General features: G+C 42.3%; 1 protein-coding gene across 2 annotated transcripts in view; it reads left to right on the top strand.

The window, feature by feature from the left end:
• Window positions 1–20,286, top strand: part of GATC (glutamyl-tRNA amidotransferase subunit C) — a 294,822-nt gene that overhangs the window by 29,999 nt on the left and 244,537 nt on the right. Inside the window, exon 2 of one of the 2 annotated variants that reach the window (XM_044068882.1) lies at window positions 15,693–15,743. The exons of the other annotated variant lie outside the window; for it this stretch is intronic. Within the exon in view, the coding sequence (XP_043924817.1) occupies window positions 15,693–15,743 (51 nt within the window). The remainder of the gene's footprint in view (window positions 1–15,692; window positions 15,744–20,286) is intronic. 2 annotated transcript variants of the gene reach the window in all.

Below are 20,286 nucleotides of genomic sequence, written 5' to 3'. Positions count from 1 at the left end.
TAATATGGCTGTGTCTGTTATGGACCCAGTGATCACTTGCCTTGTATTCCTGTGTTGTAGCCCATGATAACATACTGGATTGTGCTTAGAGGTGTAATATGGCTGTGTCTGTTATGGACCCTGTGATCACTTGCCTTGTATTCCTGTGTTGTAGCCCATGATAACATACTAAGTATGTCTGCTTAGAGGTGTAATATGGCTGTGTCTGTTATGGACCCAGTGATCACTTGCCTTGTATTCCTGTGTTGTAGCCCATGATAACATACTGGGTTGTGCTTAGAGGTGTAATATGGCTGGGTCTGTTATGGACCCTGTGATCACTTGCCTTGTATTCCTGTGTTGTAGCCGTATGAGGTGTAATATGGCTGTGTCTGTTATGGACCCTGTGATCACTTGCCTTGTATTCCTGTGTTGTAGCCCATGATAACATACTGGGTTGTGCTTAGAGGTGTAATATGGCTGTGTCTGTTATGGACCCTGTGATCACTTGCCTTGTATTCCTGTGTTGTATCCCATAATAACACACTGGGTTGTGCTTAGAGGTGTAATATGGCTGTGTCTGTTATGGACCCAGTGATCACTTGCCTTGTATTCCTGTGTTGTAGCCCATGATAACATACTGGGTTGTGCTTAGAGGTGTAATATGGCTGTGTCTGTTATGGACCCTGTGATCACTTGCCTTGTATTCCTGTGTTGTAGCCCATGATAACATACTGGGTTGTGCTTAGAGGTGTAATATGGCTGTGTCTGTTATGGACCCTGTGATCACTTGCCTTGTATTCCTGTGTTGTAGCCCATGATAACATACTGGGTTGTGCTTAGAGGTGTAATATGGCTGTGTCTGTTATGGACCCTGTGATCACTTGCCTTGTATTCCTGTGTTGTATCCCATAATAACATACTGGGTTGTGCTTAGTGATGTAATATGGCTGTGTCTGTTATGGACCCTGTGATCACTTGCCTTGTATTCCTGTGTTGTATCCCATAATAACACACTGGGTTGTGCTTAGTGGTGTAATATGGCTGTGTCTGTTATGGACCCTGTGATCACTTGCCTTGTATTCCTGTGTTGTATCCCATAATAACACACTGGGTTGTGCTTAGTGGTGTAATATGGCTGTGTCTGTTATGGACCCTGTGATCACTTGCCTTGTATTCCTGTGTTGTATCCCATAATAACACACTGGGTTGTGCTTAGAGGTGTAATATGGCTGTGTCTGTTATGGACCCAGTGATCACTTGCCTTGTATTCCTGTGTTGTAGCCCATGATAACATACTGGGTTGTGCTTAGAGGTGTAATATGGCTGGGTCTGTTATGGACCCTGTGATCACTTGCCTTGTATTCCTGTGTTGTATCCCATAATAACACACTGGGTTGTGCTTAGTGGTGTAATATGGCTGTGTCTGTTATGGACCCTGTGATCACTTGCCTTGTATTCCTGTGTTGTATCCCATAATAACACACTGGGTTGTGCTTAGTGGTGTAATATGGCTGTGTCTGTTATGGACCCAGTGATCACTTGCCTTGTATTCCTGTGTTGTAGCCCATGATAACATACTGGGTTGTGCTTAGAGGTGTAATATGGCTGGGTCTGTTATGGACCCTGTGATCACTTGCCTTGTATTCCTGTGTTGTATCCCATAATAACACACTGGGTTGTGCTTAGTGGTGTAATATGGCTGTGTCTGTTATGGACCCTGTGATCACTTGCCTTGTATTCCTGTGTTGTATCCCATAATAACACACTGGGTTGTGCTTAGTGGTGTAATATGGCTGTGTCTGTTATGGACCTAGTGATCACTTGCCTTGTATTCCTGTGTTGTAGCCCATGATAACACACTGGGTTGTGCTTAGAGGTGTAATATGGCTGTGTCTGTTATGGACCCAGTGATCACTTGCCTTGTATTCCTGTGTTGTATCCCATAATAACACACTGGGTTGTCATGCTCTTTTATAGTATGCTTTTGGAAAGCTTTTTTCTAGAAGTTACAACGGTGCACTGCCTTCCATTTGAGTTAAATGTTATGCTAGTACATAGGATCATAGGAGGTTACTAGGCTGTTGGCCCTGAGGCCCTTGTAAGCCTAGCCAAGAGTTTAGCCCATGTTTAGACAAATCAGCACCCAATGCCCCTGTCCAGCAGGGACATGGGTGGAATCCCAGGGGTATATTTTCTGTTTCCCAACCAGTTATCCAGGTTACTCTTAAAAAAGTGGTAAAGAGGTATTCAGCTTGATATGCAGAGGGATTCTGTTCCATAAATAAGGGAGTCTCTGTGACACACATCTGTCCTGCCAGCAAGTCTTGTTGATGTCACAGACCAAACTAAGGCCACCTGTGCAGGTTACTCAAGTGGAGCTTGACTTGCAGATATGTAGCAGTCCCATCAAGGTGGGGTGCATGTTCGCCTTGTATGCCACACACAGGTCACCCCTGAGGAATATGAAATTTGAGTAGAGAAATGGGGCTTTTAGCCTATCTGTGTACGGTAGATGTTTGAGGCCCTGGATTCTCCTGGTGAGGGACCTTATGGTCTCTACAGCTGCTGCATGTGCTTTGCAAGGTACATGCCGAAAGGTGCATTGTATTCGTTAATGGGCCTTATAAGGGAAGAATACAGGGGATTAGGTTCATAGGTAGGTACTAGTCTATTGGCCTTAGGGCCTATATAAGCCTAGCCAAACAGTACCCTGGCTTTTGCCACCCAAGAAAATTATTTTCCTATGCCCCTGTCAAGCAGAGCCACAAAACTGATCCCCGGTGTGAATTTCCTATCTCCCATCCAATCATCAGGATTTTTCTTGAAGAGTGCTAATGAGAAGCTTTGTTTGATATAGATAGGTAGTTTGTTCCAGAGTATGGGAAGTCTCTATGATGGGAATCTATCCCTCCAGCATGTTCTGTTTATTGTAGTGACAAGGTTTAGGTCCCTAGAGCGTGTAGCTCGGAGGGATTGGGATTTCTTTAAGTGGAGCTTGTCCAACAGCTCTGGGTTTGACATAGCTTTGTATATTAGGCAGAGATCGCCTCTGAGCAGGTGATATGCGCTGGAGTAAAGCTGGAGTTTTTTTAGACTGTCTGCATAGGGCATCTGTTTGAGGCCGGTAATCCTCTTTGTGAGGTATTTCTGCGGCCTTTCCAGTTGTTGTAGATGTCTTGTGAGGTACATACCAAAAGGGGAGTTGTAATCTATAGTGGGTCTAATGAGTGACGAGTAAAGGGGAACAATGACCTCTTTTTTTTTTTTTTTTTCCTGGGTGAGAAACCATTTGTGATGAGGTGTGCCACCTAGAAGGATTTCCTGACTACTATGGTGATGTGATTATCAGAGGAGAGACTACTGTCCACCTGTGTCCCAAGTTGTCATCTCAGTTTCTGTGTTAAGTAGGCTACCGCCTATGTGGTAGTTCATGGGTACAGAGTTTTTACCAAAAGGGATGACAATGCACTTTTTGGCATTGAGCTTGAGGCCATGGCTTTGACACCAGGCATCTGTCTCAGTGAGGCCCTTTTGTAGGATGTCCACATCGTTAAGAGTTTTGATTATGGTTCCTAGTTTGCAGTCCTCTGCGAACTTCGTTAGCCAAAGACCTTCTGTGTTAGCCTGTACTTCAGAGAAGTAGATACCAAACAGGAGAGGACCCAGGACTGAACCCTGTGGTACTCCACTTGTCACTGGTCTGAAGTTGGACTTGGAGTCTGCTCCTTTCACAGTGTGGGTTCTGTCAGTGAGCCAGTTGGCAACCCATCTTGTGACATAGGGATTTATACCTAGTTTAGTGAGTTTATCTATAATTTCGAGTGGGGATGGTCTCAAAAGCCTTGGCAAGATCTAGATGGGCTGTGTGAACCATCTACAGCTTTGGTGACCGCTTCAAAGAAGTCTATCAGGTTTAGGAGACATGATCTGCCTTTTACAAACCCGAACGGGTATGGTCCTGAGTTACCAATGTCATTGTTTATAAGTTCCATAATGATACTTTCCATAGCTTTGCAGACCAGGCTCGTCAGGCTAATGGGGCAGTAGTTCCCGGGGTCCATGATGGCTCCCCCTTTGTGGAGTGGGATAACCATTGCTGTGCGCCATTCAGTGGGCACAAAGCCTGAGGTGAGGCTATGATTGAACATGGTACTTAGGTGGGGTGCCAGTTCATGTAGAACGCAGCCTGGGGTGTTGTCAGGTCCCATGGATGCTGTGTTCTTGGCTTTGGAGAGTGTGTTTTTTACCTGTGCAGCCGTGATTACAGGAACTTTGCATTCTTCTGGTATAGAGATGGGCCCTTTAGGGCATGAGAGGGGGGGTAAAGTTAGCACCGAACCCATCTCCCAGGATGTTGGCAATATCCGTTGCTTCTGCATATTTAGTGCCATTGTGCTGTAACTCAGAGCAGATTTGAGTGTTGCCATTGTGATTCTTGACATAGCTATAGAATGCTTTGTGGTTGTCTTTAGAATCCGTGGCGATTTTTTTTTTTCGTAACTAGCTTTGGAGGATTTTATGAGGGATCTCGGCTTCTTACTGAGGCTGACCAGGGAGTTCCTCCAATCATGGGATTTTACTCTTGTTTGCAACAGTTTCTTTCTTCTATAGAAAAAAACAAAGGAAGCAACAGGCCACGGCTGTAGGAAAATAAAAGCAATTTATTCCACACAAGACAAAGGTGAACGCTTTCGTGGACTAAGCCACTTCATCAGACAATAAAAACAGAACAAAAACCCTCATTTTATACCATTTCAGAGCAACTCAATTGTTAGGATCCCCACCTTCATTTTAAGGCATATAACATAAAAGTTACCACTTTCAAGAGATTCACTGCATCACCTAAAGAATGCTCCCTAAAGTTCATAAGAACCCACTGCAGCCACCAATGAGACCCATTGTGCAGGGGAGGAGTTGGTCCACGGAAACTCTATCCATTTTCAGCTTTGATGATGACCACATCAACTCCACCATAAAGTCTGTTAACAAAAAACTTGGTACCCTCTATAGAATTAAACCCTTCCTTACCCTTCCTGCAAGGAAAACTATTGCCCAGACCCACCTCATTTCTACCCTTTTCTATGCCTCTGTTATATATACTAACCTATCCAAAAACAACCTCTCTAAACTCTCCACCTGTTATAATAGCATAACTAGATTCATCACATGCTCCCCATTTAAAACGCACCACTGCCTCAACCTCAAACAACTTGGATGGCTAGTATTGCAAAACCATATACTCTGTCAACAATTACTTATTACTCAAAAGATCCTATACCACCCCAACAACACCCCTATCCTCCCTAATCTAATTACACCATATACAAATCTAGCTACACTGCGCTCTGCTAATAAGCTTCTAGTTTCCTTAAATAAAGCTAACAACAAAGCCGGAGATTCACTCTTCTCAAACACTGCAGGAAAAATCTGGAATCAGCTTCCTTCAGATTTATCTACCCTCGCTTCTACTTCTCTTAAAACCATCTTAAAGAACATCTGAAAACTCATGGGCTTTGTCCATGTGCTAACCCAGACTGATATCTCTTTCCCCTTCCTGCTCTTACCCCTACCCCTATTCCTCTAACCTATGCCCCCAAATCTAGTTACTACTCTTTCCTTTATAATATGAGGATAAAATATAAGTTCTTTCTCTCTTAACTGAGTCTTGCTCATACCTTCTAGTGTGTTTGTATAATTGTTTAGTATAATTTTTACTAATATAGTTATAATATAGCTATAGTTTATAATTTTATTATTATAATTGCTCTTTTGACCAATGCTACTTCTGTATTGTGATTTTTTTTTTTTATGTCTTTTTACATTGTTAACTTTGTCACTGTTCATGCTTGGAGCTTTTCTCCCCGGGCCTCTACTGAAAATGGACATATATCCACTTAGACTAGCCCGGTCAACAAATGTAAAATAAAAATAAAATTTATGTTGAACGACATCTCAAATCTGTACTTGGAAGGAACAGCACTATTCTATTAGACACTAAACAGTTCCTGAGGGACCTACATTCATTTACTAGCACGTATGAGAATGCAGGTAGGCTTTTGCTGGTTACTGTGGATGGTACAATCCTTATTTACCATCATCCCCAGTGAGGTGGGAGTTGAGTATTTCAGAGAGTATTTGTTAGGGGATGGTATGTATGACAGGTACTGCATTGATTTCTTTCATTGCTCATGGAGCTCATTCTTGAGAACAATATGTTTATGTTTGAGGGTGTATTGTATAAGCAGTTAGATGGCGTAGCCATGGGCACTTCTTGTGCCAATGGCTACGCCAGTATTGCCATGGCCTTCTGGGAGAAGGAACATCTTATGGGAGAGTGTGGCAAGCGCCTGAAGTTCTACAGGAGGTTTGTAGATGACCTCTTCCTTTTATGGTAGTGGGATGAATCTACTTCTGTACCCTTCTTTTTACATCTGAATGGAAGTACCACTTTTTTGAGGTTTATGATGAAGAGTTCTTTTGACTGGGTTGATTTCCTGGATGTGAAGGTGAACCAGAGGTCTGATGGCTGTTTTGAGATTGAGATACATAGGAAGGATTGCTACAGGAGCTGTTACTTACACAGAACAAGTATGCACCCCAACATATTTTCAAGAACATTGTTAGGGGGCAAGGACTCAGAACATGTAGATTAACAGCGAACCAAGATAGGTTTGAGGGTGAGCTCGATGAGCTTGGAACAAGGGTCCTACAGAGGGGCTATGCTGATGATGAGCTCGATGAGCTTGGAACAAGGGTCCTACAGAGGGGCTCTGCTGATGATGAGCTCGATGAGCTTAGAACAAGGGTCCTACAGAGGGGTAATGCTGATGATGAGCTCGATGAGCTTGGAACAAGGGTCCTAAAGAGGGGTTATGCTGATGATGAGCTCGATGAGCTTAGAACAAGGGTCCTGCAGGGGGGTTATGCTGATGATGAGCTTGGAACAAGAGTCCTACAGAGGGGTTATGCTGATGATGAGCTCGATGAGCTTGGAACAAGGGTCCTACAGAGGGGCTATGCTGATGATGAGCTCGATGAGCTTGGAACAAGGGTCCTACAGAGGGGCTGTGCTGATGATGAGCTCGATGAGCTTGGAACAAGGGTCCTACAGAGGGGCTCTGCTGATGATGAGCTTGGAACAAGGGGTCCTACAGAGGGGCTATGCTGATGATGAGCTCGATGAGCTTGGAACAAGGGTCTTACAGAGGGGCTATGCTGATAATGAGCTTAGAACAAGGGTCCTACAGAGGGGCTATGCTGATGATGAGCTCCAAAGCATTCTAACAGAAGTTCTGGATAGTAGGAATAATGAGGGGAGACCTTATTTTTCTGATGCTGTATTACCATCATCTTTAGTAAGGGATACTGCTCAATGTATGAGGATGTCCGTTACCTCCTCCAGTAATATTAAGGCACTACAGGAGATCTACCGCAGGAACTGGAATATTTTATGTGCCAATGATGAGGTTAAACAGTTAGTGGGGTAAATCCCGAAGTACAGTTTTAAAAATGAAAAAGAATCTGAAGAGAATATTATGTGGACCTCGGTTACAACCGGGGGTGGCACAGGCTTGTGCTGTGATTGACTGCGGTACTCTCTTTTGCAATGGATGCAATTTCTGTGCATATATAGACACCAGTGGAGAATTTTAACATCCAGATATGAATAGAGTGTTTAAATTTAAACTCTCAGCAAATTGTAATAGTGTCAGCATTGTCTATTTGGCCCAATGTCTGGCCTGTATGTCATTCTATGTTGGTATGACCACTAGGAGACTTAGGGATACAATGAGAGTGCATTGTTATGGCATAGGGAGGCTAGTGGAAGCAATTGCTTTGTCGAGACATGTTGGGAGGCATGGAGACACACAGAGATTTGTTTTTATGGTTATAGATAGGGTCTTGGACAATGGCAGAGGTGGAGAGATGAAATTGAGAGTTGAGACCAAAGAACTTGAGTGGATTGTGAGACTTAGGGCTAGTATAGGGAAGGGACTTAATGATAAAATAAATATTAAGCCTATTTTGCGAGGCAGGGATTTGCTTAAGTAGTTGTACTTACATATGGTTAGGCCTATATATATTTATATGTTTTTTATTTGTACATCTCTGCGCTATGAATTTTATTTTAAGTGTAATTTGATTTTAAGCATTTTTTAGGTGATACAGTGAATCTCTTGAAAGTGGTAACTTTTATGTTATATGCCTTTAAATGAAGGTGGGGATCCTATCAATTGAGTTGCTTTGAAGTGTATAAAATGGGGGGTTTGTTCCGTTTTTATTGTCTGATGAAGTGGCTTAGTCCACGAAAGCGCTCCCCTTTGTCTTGTGTGGAATAAATTGCTTTTATTTTTCTACAGCCGTGGCCTGTTGCTTCCTTTGTTTTTTATATGATATTTGACTGTTTTTTGGGAGCACAGCTTACCATTGCCACTTGTTTTTTGCTTCTCTATAGTTTCTTTCTTCTGTTGTAGAGTTTGTTTATGGCACGGGACCACCAGATTGTCTTCCTTTTTTTGGAGGATATTATCTTGGTTCTGTTAGGGATTGCACGATCCATGCACTTGTGTAAGTGCTTATAAAGCGCATTTGTATAGGATTCAGCAGTCGTACCTCTATTGTCCGTCAGCATGGGTGTCATGAAGTTTGCCATTTCTGTCTTAAGATGCGTGAAGTTGTGGTAAGTGTGATATTCCTGCGCTTTGGCAGAATTGACTGTTGGCTGGCCTTGCTGCCTGATATTATTGTTTTCTAATAAATAAGCCCCCCCCACTACCTACACTACACCTACCTAACTAACTCTTGCTCACAAATTAATATTCAGACCTAACAACACTCCATTCTATTCTACAATCATACATCCCATCCCGTAACCTACAGTCTTACTAATAAACACTTATTAAGCATAACCAACCCAAACAAAAGAGCCAGTCAAAGCTTCTCTCACAGCATTGTTAAAATTTGGAATGCTCTGCCTTCACGCATCACTCAACTAGACTCTTTAAAATCTTTTAAAACTGCACTAAAAGAATATTATCTTAGTATTCCTATCTGTTCCTGCCTAATCACTACTAAATCACCATAAACGCTACACTATACTCTTCATTTCTCTACTCCCTTTCTCCATTGTAAAACTCTGCTCTTTACTGAACACAAATTTTAACTCTTGTATTACTATATCTAAATTTGTGTTCTGTATTGTATTTTGAACTTTGCACTACTGTTCTTGTATTGTATTGGACATCTATTTGAAACATTGTATTTAACCTCTGTGCATGTGCCTAATGATCTCTGTAAACACCCATGTCCAGAGTATTATACTTCTGTATTGTATTTCTTCTGGAGCTTTTCTCCACAGGCCTCCATTGAAAATGGGTCTCTGACCCAGTGGGCTTTCCCAGTCAATAAATAAATAAATTAAATAAGCAAATTACTTTCCTAGTAAAGATTACTTTATACTGTAAACAGTATATTGTTATGAGATTTGTGCCTTCAGCACACATTTGTGTGTGTGTGTGTGTGTCCGTGTATATACACAGTTGTCTGTATCTACTTATTTGTGTGTGCATGTGCTTGTTGGTATATGAATCTGCTTGCTTGTGTATGCACTTTGTGTGTGTGTCTGCTTCTGCTTGTGTGTATGCACTTGTTTGTATTTACTTGTTTGTGTGTGCATGTGCTTGCTTGTGTATGTATCGGGCTACTTGTGTGTGTAAGCACTTTGGGTTTGTACATGTATGTATGCGCTTGCATGGGTGTGGATGTGCGAGAGTGCACACTTGGGAGGGTGGATGCGCAAGAGTGCACACTTGGGGGGGTATGTGTGGATGCTCGAGACTGCAAACTTGGGTGTGTGTGGATGCGCGAGAGTGCACACTTCGGTGTGTGTGAGTGCACATTTGTGTGTGTGTGTGTGTAAGCATGTGCAGTTTGCGTGCCATGATAGGTTCTGTTTCTCCAGTCCCTGAAGTGAGTAAGCAAGTAATTGGAGTCTGCTAGTAACATCTCTGTTAGTAGTGAGAGTTGGATTAGCTCTGGAAGCAGGAGTTTTCATCTTATGCCACGGGATCTTGCTATTGCAGGTAGCCATTGATTTATGTGGTATCTTAAACAGGGAGGTACGTGTTTAATTAGCTACTGAGCATTTCATAAGTAGATATGCATTTAAATTCAGATGTGTAAATTTGCAAAGGAGTTGTGAATGCAATTTAGCCGTTTAGGTTTTTAGAAATGCACACACAAACAAGAATTTCCTTATCTTTCGGGTATGAGAGGAGTTATGAATGCTATTTAGCCGTTTAGGTTTTTAGAAATGCGCACACAAACAAGATTTCCGTATCTTTTGCGTATCAGTGTTGTGGATCAGCAGTTTTATTCTGGTTCTCATGCTAGTCTTTTTTTTTTCCAAAAATGTTTTTATTCTTTTTATAACACAATAATTTTACAATGTAAAACCAGAAAAGAACTGATAAACTGTATACAGTCAATGTCCATAACATTAAAAAAGAAATAACATACATAGAAAAACACTTCATATTTTTCTAAGAGGTTGAACAATTTCTTCCAAGCAATTAAATGACGAGTTGCGTTATTCATTCTTGCTTGTGCAGTGGCAGTCTCAGTTCTACAAATATACTTTGCAAGGTGAATAAATCCTGTTTTAAAGACAGGAGTACATTGTGATTGCCATGTTTTAGTAACAATTTGTCTTGCTATTGAGAAGGCCACGGTGGTACATCAGTAGAGTTGTTGCCTCACAGCAAGAGGTTCTCCTGTTCGGTTCTCAGCTGGAGTGCCTTCTGTGTGGAGTCTGCATGTCCTCCCCGCGGTTGAGTGGCCTCCAAAAGACATGCGTGAATGGGCGTGCCTTCGCTGAAGGTTGGGCGTCGGGCTGGCAACTCGGCTCCATAAAAATCGACTGGCAATCATTAGCAGACCAGGAAAAGCTGAAAAGAATTGAGAGGATTGACCAGAGTGAAAGTATCTGGTTTTTAGGAATGACTTCAGGAAGTGGAACAGTGAAAAAAATAAGGGAGTTTGTTTATGCAGTTGGCATTCCATAGAGCTTTACAGACATATTTAAAATCTAACCAAAATGGGGAAATGTATTTTACAATTAACAACCGTATGTATCAGTCAGCATCAAGATGCCCACATCTCCAGCATTTCTTTTCATCTTTCTTGTACATTATTGCTAATTTGTGTGGGATGAAAAGCATCTATGTAAGAATTTCCATGTGTATACATGCCAAATCATGCTGGTCTTTTATCAAGTGTTTCTTTTAGCCAGTATCCAGTAGCTGAGGTAGACTGTTTTGTGGAATATATGCTGATCCTTTAAAAGGTATCTCATCACTTCCATGCCCTGATGTGTTTAGTCTGGAAATCCACTTACTCAGTTCAGAACACTATGGCAGGTGCTCCTTGAAGGCTTCATTGCAGTACCTTTTGAGTGGCACTCGGACATAATTCTCCAGCACAGCATTTGCTCCTGGTATCTTGATAGAGATGGAATTTTTTACTTCTGTATATAATGCCCCACTCTCCAACTTCTGTCCTAGGCCTTTTGCAGAAAGACTTGGAAGACTAATCCTTTAGAGTCCTTCTCTTCTGTATGCCCATTTCCCAAAGATTCAGAATTTTTCTCTTGGTCATGTAGTTGGCTGCCCCACCAGATTGTTGTTGCTCCTTTTTATTCCTGGAAGCTGTGTTCATCACCTTTCTATCTTTAAATGATTAAACAACTTCTGACGCAGCTATTCAAACTAGTCATGTTGCATCAGCAGAAAAGTCAGGTGTCACAGTGCTTGATCCTCAGACATTGTCATCTCCAATGAATTTGGAATTTCCATTGGGAATTTTCAGCATCTTAACAGAGCCCAGGAGACCTTCCACTAAGAACTGCTATGATGCAGTTGAGAAGAGTCTCTGGTTTTAGTTCCACTATGTAGTCCTCCTTCATGTCTTCATTATTGACATGATAGAGGATTTGTAACATTTTACATCTTATTTTTTCTATTAAAACACACATCAACTAGCTCAGCCATTTTGCCCGATGATTCTGAAAGGGAGATCTCTTTTGAGACCCCTGTTTTCTAGTTTGGGACCTATCCGAAATTCATTATCTGGAAACTATATTGTTTTAGTTGATGTCAACCTGTTTCAGAATTTCAGACTGTTACATTCTGTCAGCCATGTAAAGTTTTTCACATAGATGGCGTTTCTCTCAAACCTTCCATTTGCCTATACTATTGTCTCTATCTTCAGTCAGGTCACTTTTCAGTGTATTTAAATGACTACAAATATAAACTTATTTTGTACACCACTGATGTCTGTAGGCAACTGAATTACTTTTATGATAGGAGTTAGTCTGTATTCAGAGCAACTTTTAATTTTGTGCCATCAAGCAAAGCTACATTTAACAGTCACTAAGCAGACTTTGTCTGGGCAGTTACCCCACTACATGTGCTTTTAAAAAAGCACAGTAGTAATCTGGTGAGTCAAGGTCTGCTGTCTCAGCAAAATGAATCACCATTTCTTCTACCTTCTTTAAAGGAGTTCACTTTCAGGACATTGCAGAACAGCACCGTGGTCTGCGGCCCACATGTCCACTAAACATTACAAAGTAGATTCTTGCTGCAGGTGTAGTGCAGGGTTTAGAAGAGCTGTGAGCATTCTATCATAATGCACAATGCTGATCATAGTCAGCCTGTTAAATTTCCTGCTACGAGTCCTTTTCCCATGAAATGTAGTGATGTGAGATGCCCACCATGAAGTGTTTGGTTTTAGAGGGAGGCTTGTGCAGCAGTTGCATTGGTCTTGTATTTGCTCTTGAGCCGTTCCTTCAGCCTTTAATTCCTCCATCATTGGAGCAAGCTGCCTTACTGGAGAGTCAGAACAGTTCTGCAATGGACCATCACCCATATGGATATCTTTTTTTCTCCGACCCCCCCCCCCTTTACCAAGATAGTGACCTACATCTACAGAAGCGGAGGCCTGCAATGTGGAGCTCACTGGTACACATGCACTTACACAAACACATGCACACAATTCCCAACTACAGAGTGGAGTGGGTTTTTATGATGTATAGTGAAAATTTAAAAATAGCGGGGCGGCCTCGTTGGTGCAGCAGTTAGCGTTGCCGGTTCGATTCTTGGCTGGGGTGCCTTCTGTGCGTAGTGTGCATGTCCTCCCTGCGGTCATGTGAGTTGCCTCCCACATCCCAAAGACATGCTGTAGGTGGATTGGACACTCCAAAAACTGGCCCTGGTTGTGAGTTTGTGTATGTGCCTTCTGCAATTCGACAGCATAAAACTCCGCTGCCAATCAGTTTGCGGACCATTATTCCGCTGTGGTGACCGTAACCAGGAAAAGCCGAAAGAAGAAGTGAAAATTTAAAAATCAAAAAAATTAAAGAAAAAAAAAAATCTGTAAATAGAAATCCTGTAGTGCCATCTTCATTAGTAGAGAAGGATAAAGCTCTCATTACAGCCAGGTGGCCTGACTGGATTAGCCACTGTGACGCCTGTTGAAACTAGTATGGGGAAGAGTGCAGTCATGAGGTGTAGTCTGCTCAGCTATTCCACCCATTGCAAAAATGTAATATTAATGAAATGCCAAGTGTTTTAGTGCTCGTAATAAGTGTTAAAGATCAGACCATATAAATGAGCAGCGTAACCCATAGCAGGCCGTTTAGCAGGCCTTAGAAATTGTATCCTTTCCACAGCCTCTTTCCTGCTGCTGCAAATTCTGGCCTCCCGCAGGTTACAGTGAGATAGTAAGCCAGACCTCCACACTTCCACCCACTTGGGCTAGGTAAACTGACTACTGCATTCAGTGTCATTTCTTCCAGGTGTAACAGTTCATATGTTGAGGGGTTTATATTAGAAGAAATGGCCACCATGTGCATGTGGTAAGCATCAGCATATAATTCAGACTGTGCAGTAGTTACATGACACTTGCCCACGTGACTTTGATTCTTCTGACCCAAGCTACTACTTAGGGCTGTAAACCCATACCATCCTGCTTCTCCTGTGTCTAGGCTCTGTGTTTTGTTTAAATTTGTTTAGCTATCGTTTGTTGACCAGGTTAGTTCCACTAGGTTAGTAACCTCTTTTCAAGGGATACCTGAGGTGATATTTAGGTTTACCTTAATAAAGGCGATACACAGTCGGGTGAAAAAGGTTCGAATGTGCAATGAGCGAATGCACAGTGACATTCGCTCATTGCACATTCGACATTGTGGGGTGGATTGCACTATAGTGGGGATCAGGAAATGGTTGCTTTCCCCACTGTAGTGCGATCTCGGAATTAGAATAATAAAGTAGGGGGGATGTTAGGGGTGCAGCCCCCCACAAGGGGGGGTGCAGGGGGGCTTGCCCCCCTGCTTTACATTTCATTTTTTTCGACAATGTTTGAAAAACAGCGAATCTTCTTTTCGATTTGCTGTTTTTCGAACATTAAAGACTGTCGACGTTTTCACTTTTGTGTTTTGAGTCGCTTATATGAGCACTCGAAACACTGGTATTCGAGTTTATGAAAGTAAACCGATATTTATAATACTTGGGCAAATTTGGCCAGTGTAAGTGCTGTGGGATCTTATTTTTACATCCACCTGAGCTACCACCAATTCAAGCAAATGAGGCCTTGGTTTAATGTCACATCCGAAGGACGACACACTTAGGAGTACAGTGTCAGTGATTTGAAAAGATTAATCCATTCACCTGGAGTGAGAATAGAATCCAAATCTTTCATCACCAAAGGTGAGTATACTACCTGTTTATCCATTGACACTATGAACTTGTTGAGTTGAGGTCATCTGGAGCACAGTCAGGGCTCCATACCTGTGCACAACAGCACTGACTTCTGAGCCTTCTTTTTTCTTCTTTTTTCTCCATTATTTTTCATGCAGTTTTGTTAAGAGTATTATAGGTTGCACTGGGCTGAAAAAGTTTATAAGTTATGCTTGGAAAACTGTTGATACAAGAGTATGCTGTTTGTTTATTTATTTAACATTTGTTTACCAGGATGGTCCAACTGGACAGCTGGTGTCCATTTTCAATGGAGTCCTGGGGGGAAAGGCTCCAGAAAGAAAATACAGAATATAAACAATATATATCACAATAACACAGGTTACAAATATAAAACGTTAATACACTAATACAGAATAAGTGTACTACTCACTCTGTAGTCAAGTAGCACTGTAGTGTACTATAAACATGCAAACAATATTTACAAAATGCAGAAAGAGAGAAGGTGAAATACAGTAGAATGTTTGAATGGACTCTCCATAAGCAGAGTGGGAGTATAGAGAGGTCCTCCTGCAAATACCCTACCATACACTAGCAGATTGGAGTACAGAGAGGTCCTCCTGCAAATACCCTACCCTACACTAGCAGATTGGGAGTTCAGAGAGGTCCTCCTGCAAATACCCTCCATTAGCAGACTGTTACCTATCTTTCCTTGCTGTCAGCAGATAACCTAGGCACAAGGCAGCATATCTTTTCAGTAGGAGGCATCCTGCTAGAAAGAACAATTCAGAAGGATCAGAAATAATGTGGCATGAAAGCTCATGTTGTTGTATGCGTGCTTTAAGGATTCCTGTGTAACATCTCATGTTAAGGTATCTTGTACAACTGAACTTTTTAATGTAACAAAAATCAGAAAGTGTGTAACTTCACCGTCATTGATATGGTGTTTTCTGTTTTCAGGTACCACAGTTGCCAACCTGGAAGCCCACACAGGAGATCTGTCTTCCTGAAGTAAGAGAATTGTTACAATTACAGACAGAAAACCAATGTGGCTTGTTTGAATGTAGGCTAAGTAATGCAAGGAACAAGTCCACTGATGTCCTGGAAGATGCACTATTGTGTACAGTAAGATAGTGGGGGGAGTGGAGAAGGTGTGACGTCATATACTGGGATAAGTACTAACGTGTACCATAATATACTGAGGGTGGGGTAACATGCACACTGAGATGATATGACCTCAGTGTGCATAAGTACTGGGACACACACTAATGTATACCGTAAGACAGTGGGCGGTGGAGTGACATGCACACTGAAATGCCCTGACTTGTACACTGCTGTACCGGGACATGCACTAATGTATACAGTAAGATAGTAGTGGAGGAGTAACGTTTACTCTGATGTAATGTGATGTACACTGATGTGCAGGGACATGCACTAATGTATGCCGTAAGACAGTGGGTGGTGGGAGTGACATGCACACTGAAATGCCCTGACTGAAATGTACACCGTAAGATAGTAGTGGAGGAGTAACATTTACTCTGATGTAATGTGATGTACACTGATGTACCAGGACATGTACTAATGTATACTGGAAGACAGTGGGCTGTGGAGTGACATGTACACTGAAATGTCCTGACTTGTACACTGATGTATCGGGACATGCACTAGTGTATACCGTAAGACAGTGGGTGGTGGAGTGACATGCACACTGAAATGCCCTGACATGTACATTGATGTATCTGGACATGCACTAATGTATACCATAAGATAGTAGTGAAGGAGTAATGTTTATTCTAATGTAATGTGATGTACACTGATGTAAAGGGACATGCACTAATGTATACTGTAAAACAGTGGGCGGTGGAGTGACATGCACACTGAAATGCCCTGACTTGTACACTGATGTATCGGGGCATGCACTAATGTATATCGTAATATAGTAGTGAAGGAGTAATGTTTACTCTGATGTAATGTGATGTACACTGATGTACCGGGGCATGCACTAATGTATACCGTAAGATAGTAGTGGAGGAGTTTACTCTGATGTAATGTGATGTACACTGATGTGCAGGGACACAGACTAGTGTACAGAAAGATAGTGGGGTGGAGTAAAGTGCAAACTGAGATGATTTGTACACTGAGATGATGAGACTTGTGTACTGATATATGAGGATGTGTACTAATGTGTACCGTAATATATTTGGGTGGGGTAACATGTATACTGACATGAAGAAAATAGAACCAAGATGCTCTCCTCCAAAAAAAGGAAGCCAATCTGGTGGTCCCCTGCCATAAACAAACTTTACAACAAAAGGAAGAAACTGTTGCAGAAAAGAGGAAAATCCCAGTATGCAAAAAACTCCCTTACCAGCCTCAGTAAGTAGCTGAGATCCCTCATAAAATCCTCCAAAGCTAGTTTTGAAAATAAAATTGTCAAAGATTCCAAAGACAACCACAAGGCATTCTATAATGATGTCAAGAATCTAAATGGCAATGCTCAGACCAGCTCTGAGCTACATCAGAATGGCATTAAATATACTGATCCCAAGGATATTGCCAATATCCTGGCAGATCAATTCAGTGACAACTTCACCTCCCCACCCCCTAAACGGCCCATCTCAGTACCGGAAGATTGCCAAATTCCGGTAATAATGGCCACACAGGTAAAAAACGCACTCTCCAAAGCTAAGAATACAGCATCCATGGGACCAGATGACATCCCAGGCTGTGTATTACATGAACTACAAAATGAACTGGCACCTCACCTAAGTGTCATGTTTAATCATAGCCTCACCTCAGGCTTCATGCCCACTGAGAGGCACACAGCTACAGTTATCCCACTCCACAAGGGGGGATCCACCTTGGATCCCAGGAACTACCGCCCCATCAGTCTGACAAGCCTGATCTGCAAGGGCATGGAACGTATTATCATGGAACTTATAAACAAAGATATTGACAACCTTCAAACACTGGATCCCACCCAGTTTGGGTTCTTGAAGGGCCGATCTTGTCTCCTCAACCTGATTGACTTTTTCGAATCAGTCTCCAGAGCCGTGGACGAGGGTAAGGTGGTCCACACAGCCTATCTGGACCTCGCCAAGGCCTTTGACACAATCCCCTCTGAAATCATAGATAGACTTACTAAGCTGGGCATTGATCCATACGTCATTCGATTGGTTGCCAAATGGCTTACTGACAGAACCCACACTGTAAAAGTAGCCGACTCCAAATCCAGCTCCAGACAAGTGGAGTACCTCAAGGGTTCGGTCCTGGGACTGCTCTTATTTGGCATCTACTTCTCTGAAGTACAGGCCAACACTAAGGGACTTTGGCTAACAAAATTCGCAGATGACTGCAAACTGGGAGCCATTATTGAATCCCCAAATGATGTGGATACTCTACAAAAGGGCCTTACAGAAACAGATGCTTGGTGTCAGAGCCATGGGCTTAAGCTCAATGCCGAGAAATGTATAGTTATCCCCTTTGGGGAAAAACATGTATCCATGAATTACCACATAGGTGGCAGTACACTAAACACTGAAAGTGTGATAAGAGACTTAGGGACACAGGTGGACAGTGGTCTCACCTTCGATAACCACATCGCCACAATAGTCAGGAAATCCTTCTATGTGGCACACCTCATCACTAAGGGCTTTTCATCCAGAAAAAAGGAGGTCATTGTCCCACTGTACTCCTCTATCATTAGACCCATTATAGAATACAAGGCCCCATTTGGTTTGTACCTCTCAAGACATCTGCAACAACTGGAAAGGCCGCAGAAATACCTCACTAAAAGAATCTCAGGCCTAAAGCCATCAAGAACCATCCCTATGCACCCCCCGCATATTCTACCAACTATATTACTCAAACATAAAGCATCCCTACAACTTAACATAGAAACCCTCCCTCCATACCTATTACCTACAGAGCACAATCATAAAGTTTCCCTAATAAACACATCCAAAAACTGAGAAAACTAATAACCTCATGCATATCAAAACTAGCCCTAAGTGGAGACATCCACCCCAACCCTGGTCCTACCATCTCCAACCCCAATCCTCATAATCAGGCTAGAAACCACAACTTCTCTCATATCACAGCCAATAGAAAGCCAAGTGTCTTCCTTCTACTAAGCCTAAATATTAGAAGTATATCCAACAAAGTCCATGAACTCCATGCCACCATAGACTTGTACTCCCCAGATATAGTCATCCTGACACAAACCTGGCTAAAACCTCACATTACCAGTGTGCAAATCCTCCTTACCGGTTACGGCATACTAAGAGTAGACCGGCTAAACAAGAAAGGAGGCGGTGTAGCTATAATATTTAAACAGCATCTAAACATCCAGATCTTAAAATCATCAGCTCTACAAATAGGCAATGAAGAAATAATATATACCAGCCTCAAAATAAACCAAAACAAAACCATCAACTTAATTGGATACTACTTCCCACCTAGCCAAAACATGCTTCCACTAGAAAACCTCCTCAGCTGGTCTACCCACCATCTCCCCCAAGAAACTATGATTTTAGATGATTTCAATATTGACTGGCAATCCTGTTCTGGCAACCATCCAACCCATCATATAAACCTTCATGGCTTCACCCAACTAGTCCAGTCACCAGCAAGCACTCTACCCTGGATTGGATACTAGTCAGTAAGAGCCCCCAGTCATATATAACAGGCTGCTTATCAGATAGCCTCAGTGATAACTCCCCAACATTCCTACTCAAAAATACCTATACCAAGCTAAACCTGTCATCTACCGTCAAATACATAAAAAACTATACTTTAACCCACTCACATTCATCTCATCCCTCAAAGAATGTAACTGGCATCCTCTAAAGTACCTCAGTCTTGATGGCGCAGTTGAATTTTTTAATACTACCTTCCTGAACATCATTAATTACCATGCCCCCATAAGACTTTCCAGAACCAAAGCACAACCCTCCCCATGGCTACAGAAAACCACTAAGTCAGAAATGAAAAACAGGGATAAAGCCTGGTGGGAGCACTGGCGCAAAACCAAAACCCCCTCAACTAGACAGAAATTCCTAGAACGAGTCAAAAAGCTAATAAAACAGGACAAATTCCAATACTACCAGTCTGCCCTAGACTCCTCCAAACACAGCCCCAAACAATTCTGGTCCTCCATAAACTTCATCCTCCACCCAGGTAAAGTCAGTGCCCCTCCTCCTAACATCCCCCCTCCCCTCCAACCCACACCTTCAACTAGTAATCTCCCCACTGCCTTCTCTTTTTCTTCTGTACCTACCGCCAACATAAAAAAACTCTCAACTAAACTAAGCCCACCAAATTAGCAGCAGACAACCTCCCAAGTGAATACCTACAAATTGCGACTGATGCTCTGGCCTACCCAGTATCCATCTTGATTAACCAATCTCTGTCAGAAAGTTACGTTCCCACACTGTGGAAAGTATCACGTATAATTCCCCTCTACAAAGGTGCCCCTCCACAGAACTAACCAGTTACCGCCCCATAGCTATTCTCTCTCCACTCTCCAAAATACCAGAGAGATGCATTCACTCTC

This window comes from Protopterus annectens, chromosome 4.part0 (assembly GCF_019279795.1).
Source record: "Protopterus annectens isolate FY-2018-M chromosome 4.part0, PAN1.0, whole genome shotgun sequence".
NCBI lineage: Eukaryota > Metazoa > Chordata > Ceratodontiformes > Protopteridae > Protopterus > Protopterus annectens.
Note: the sequence above shows the minus strand (reverse complement) of the source record. Positions and strands in the feature narration are given on the sequence as shown.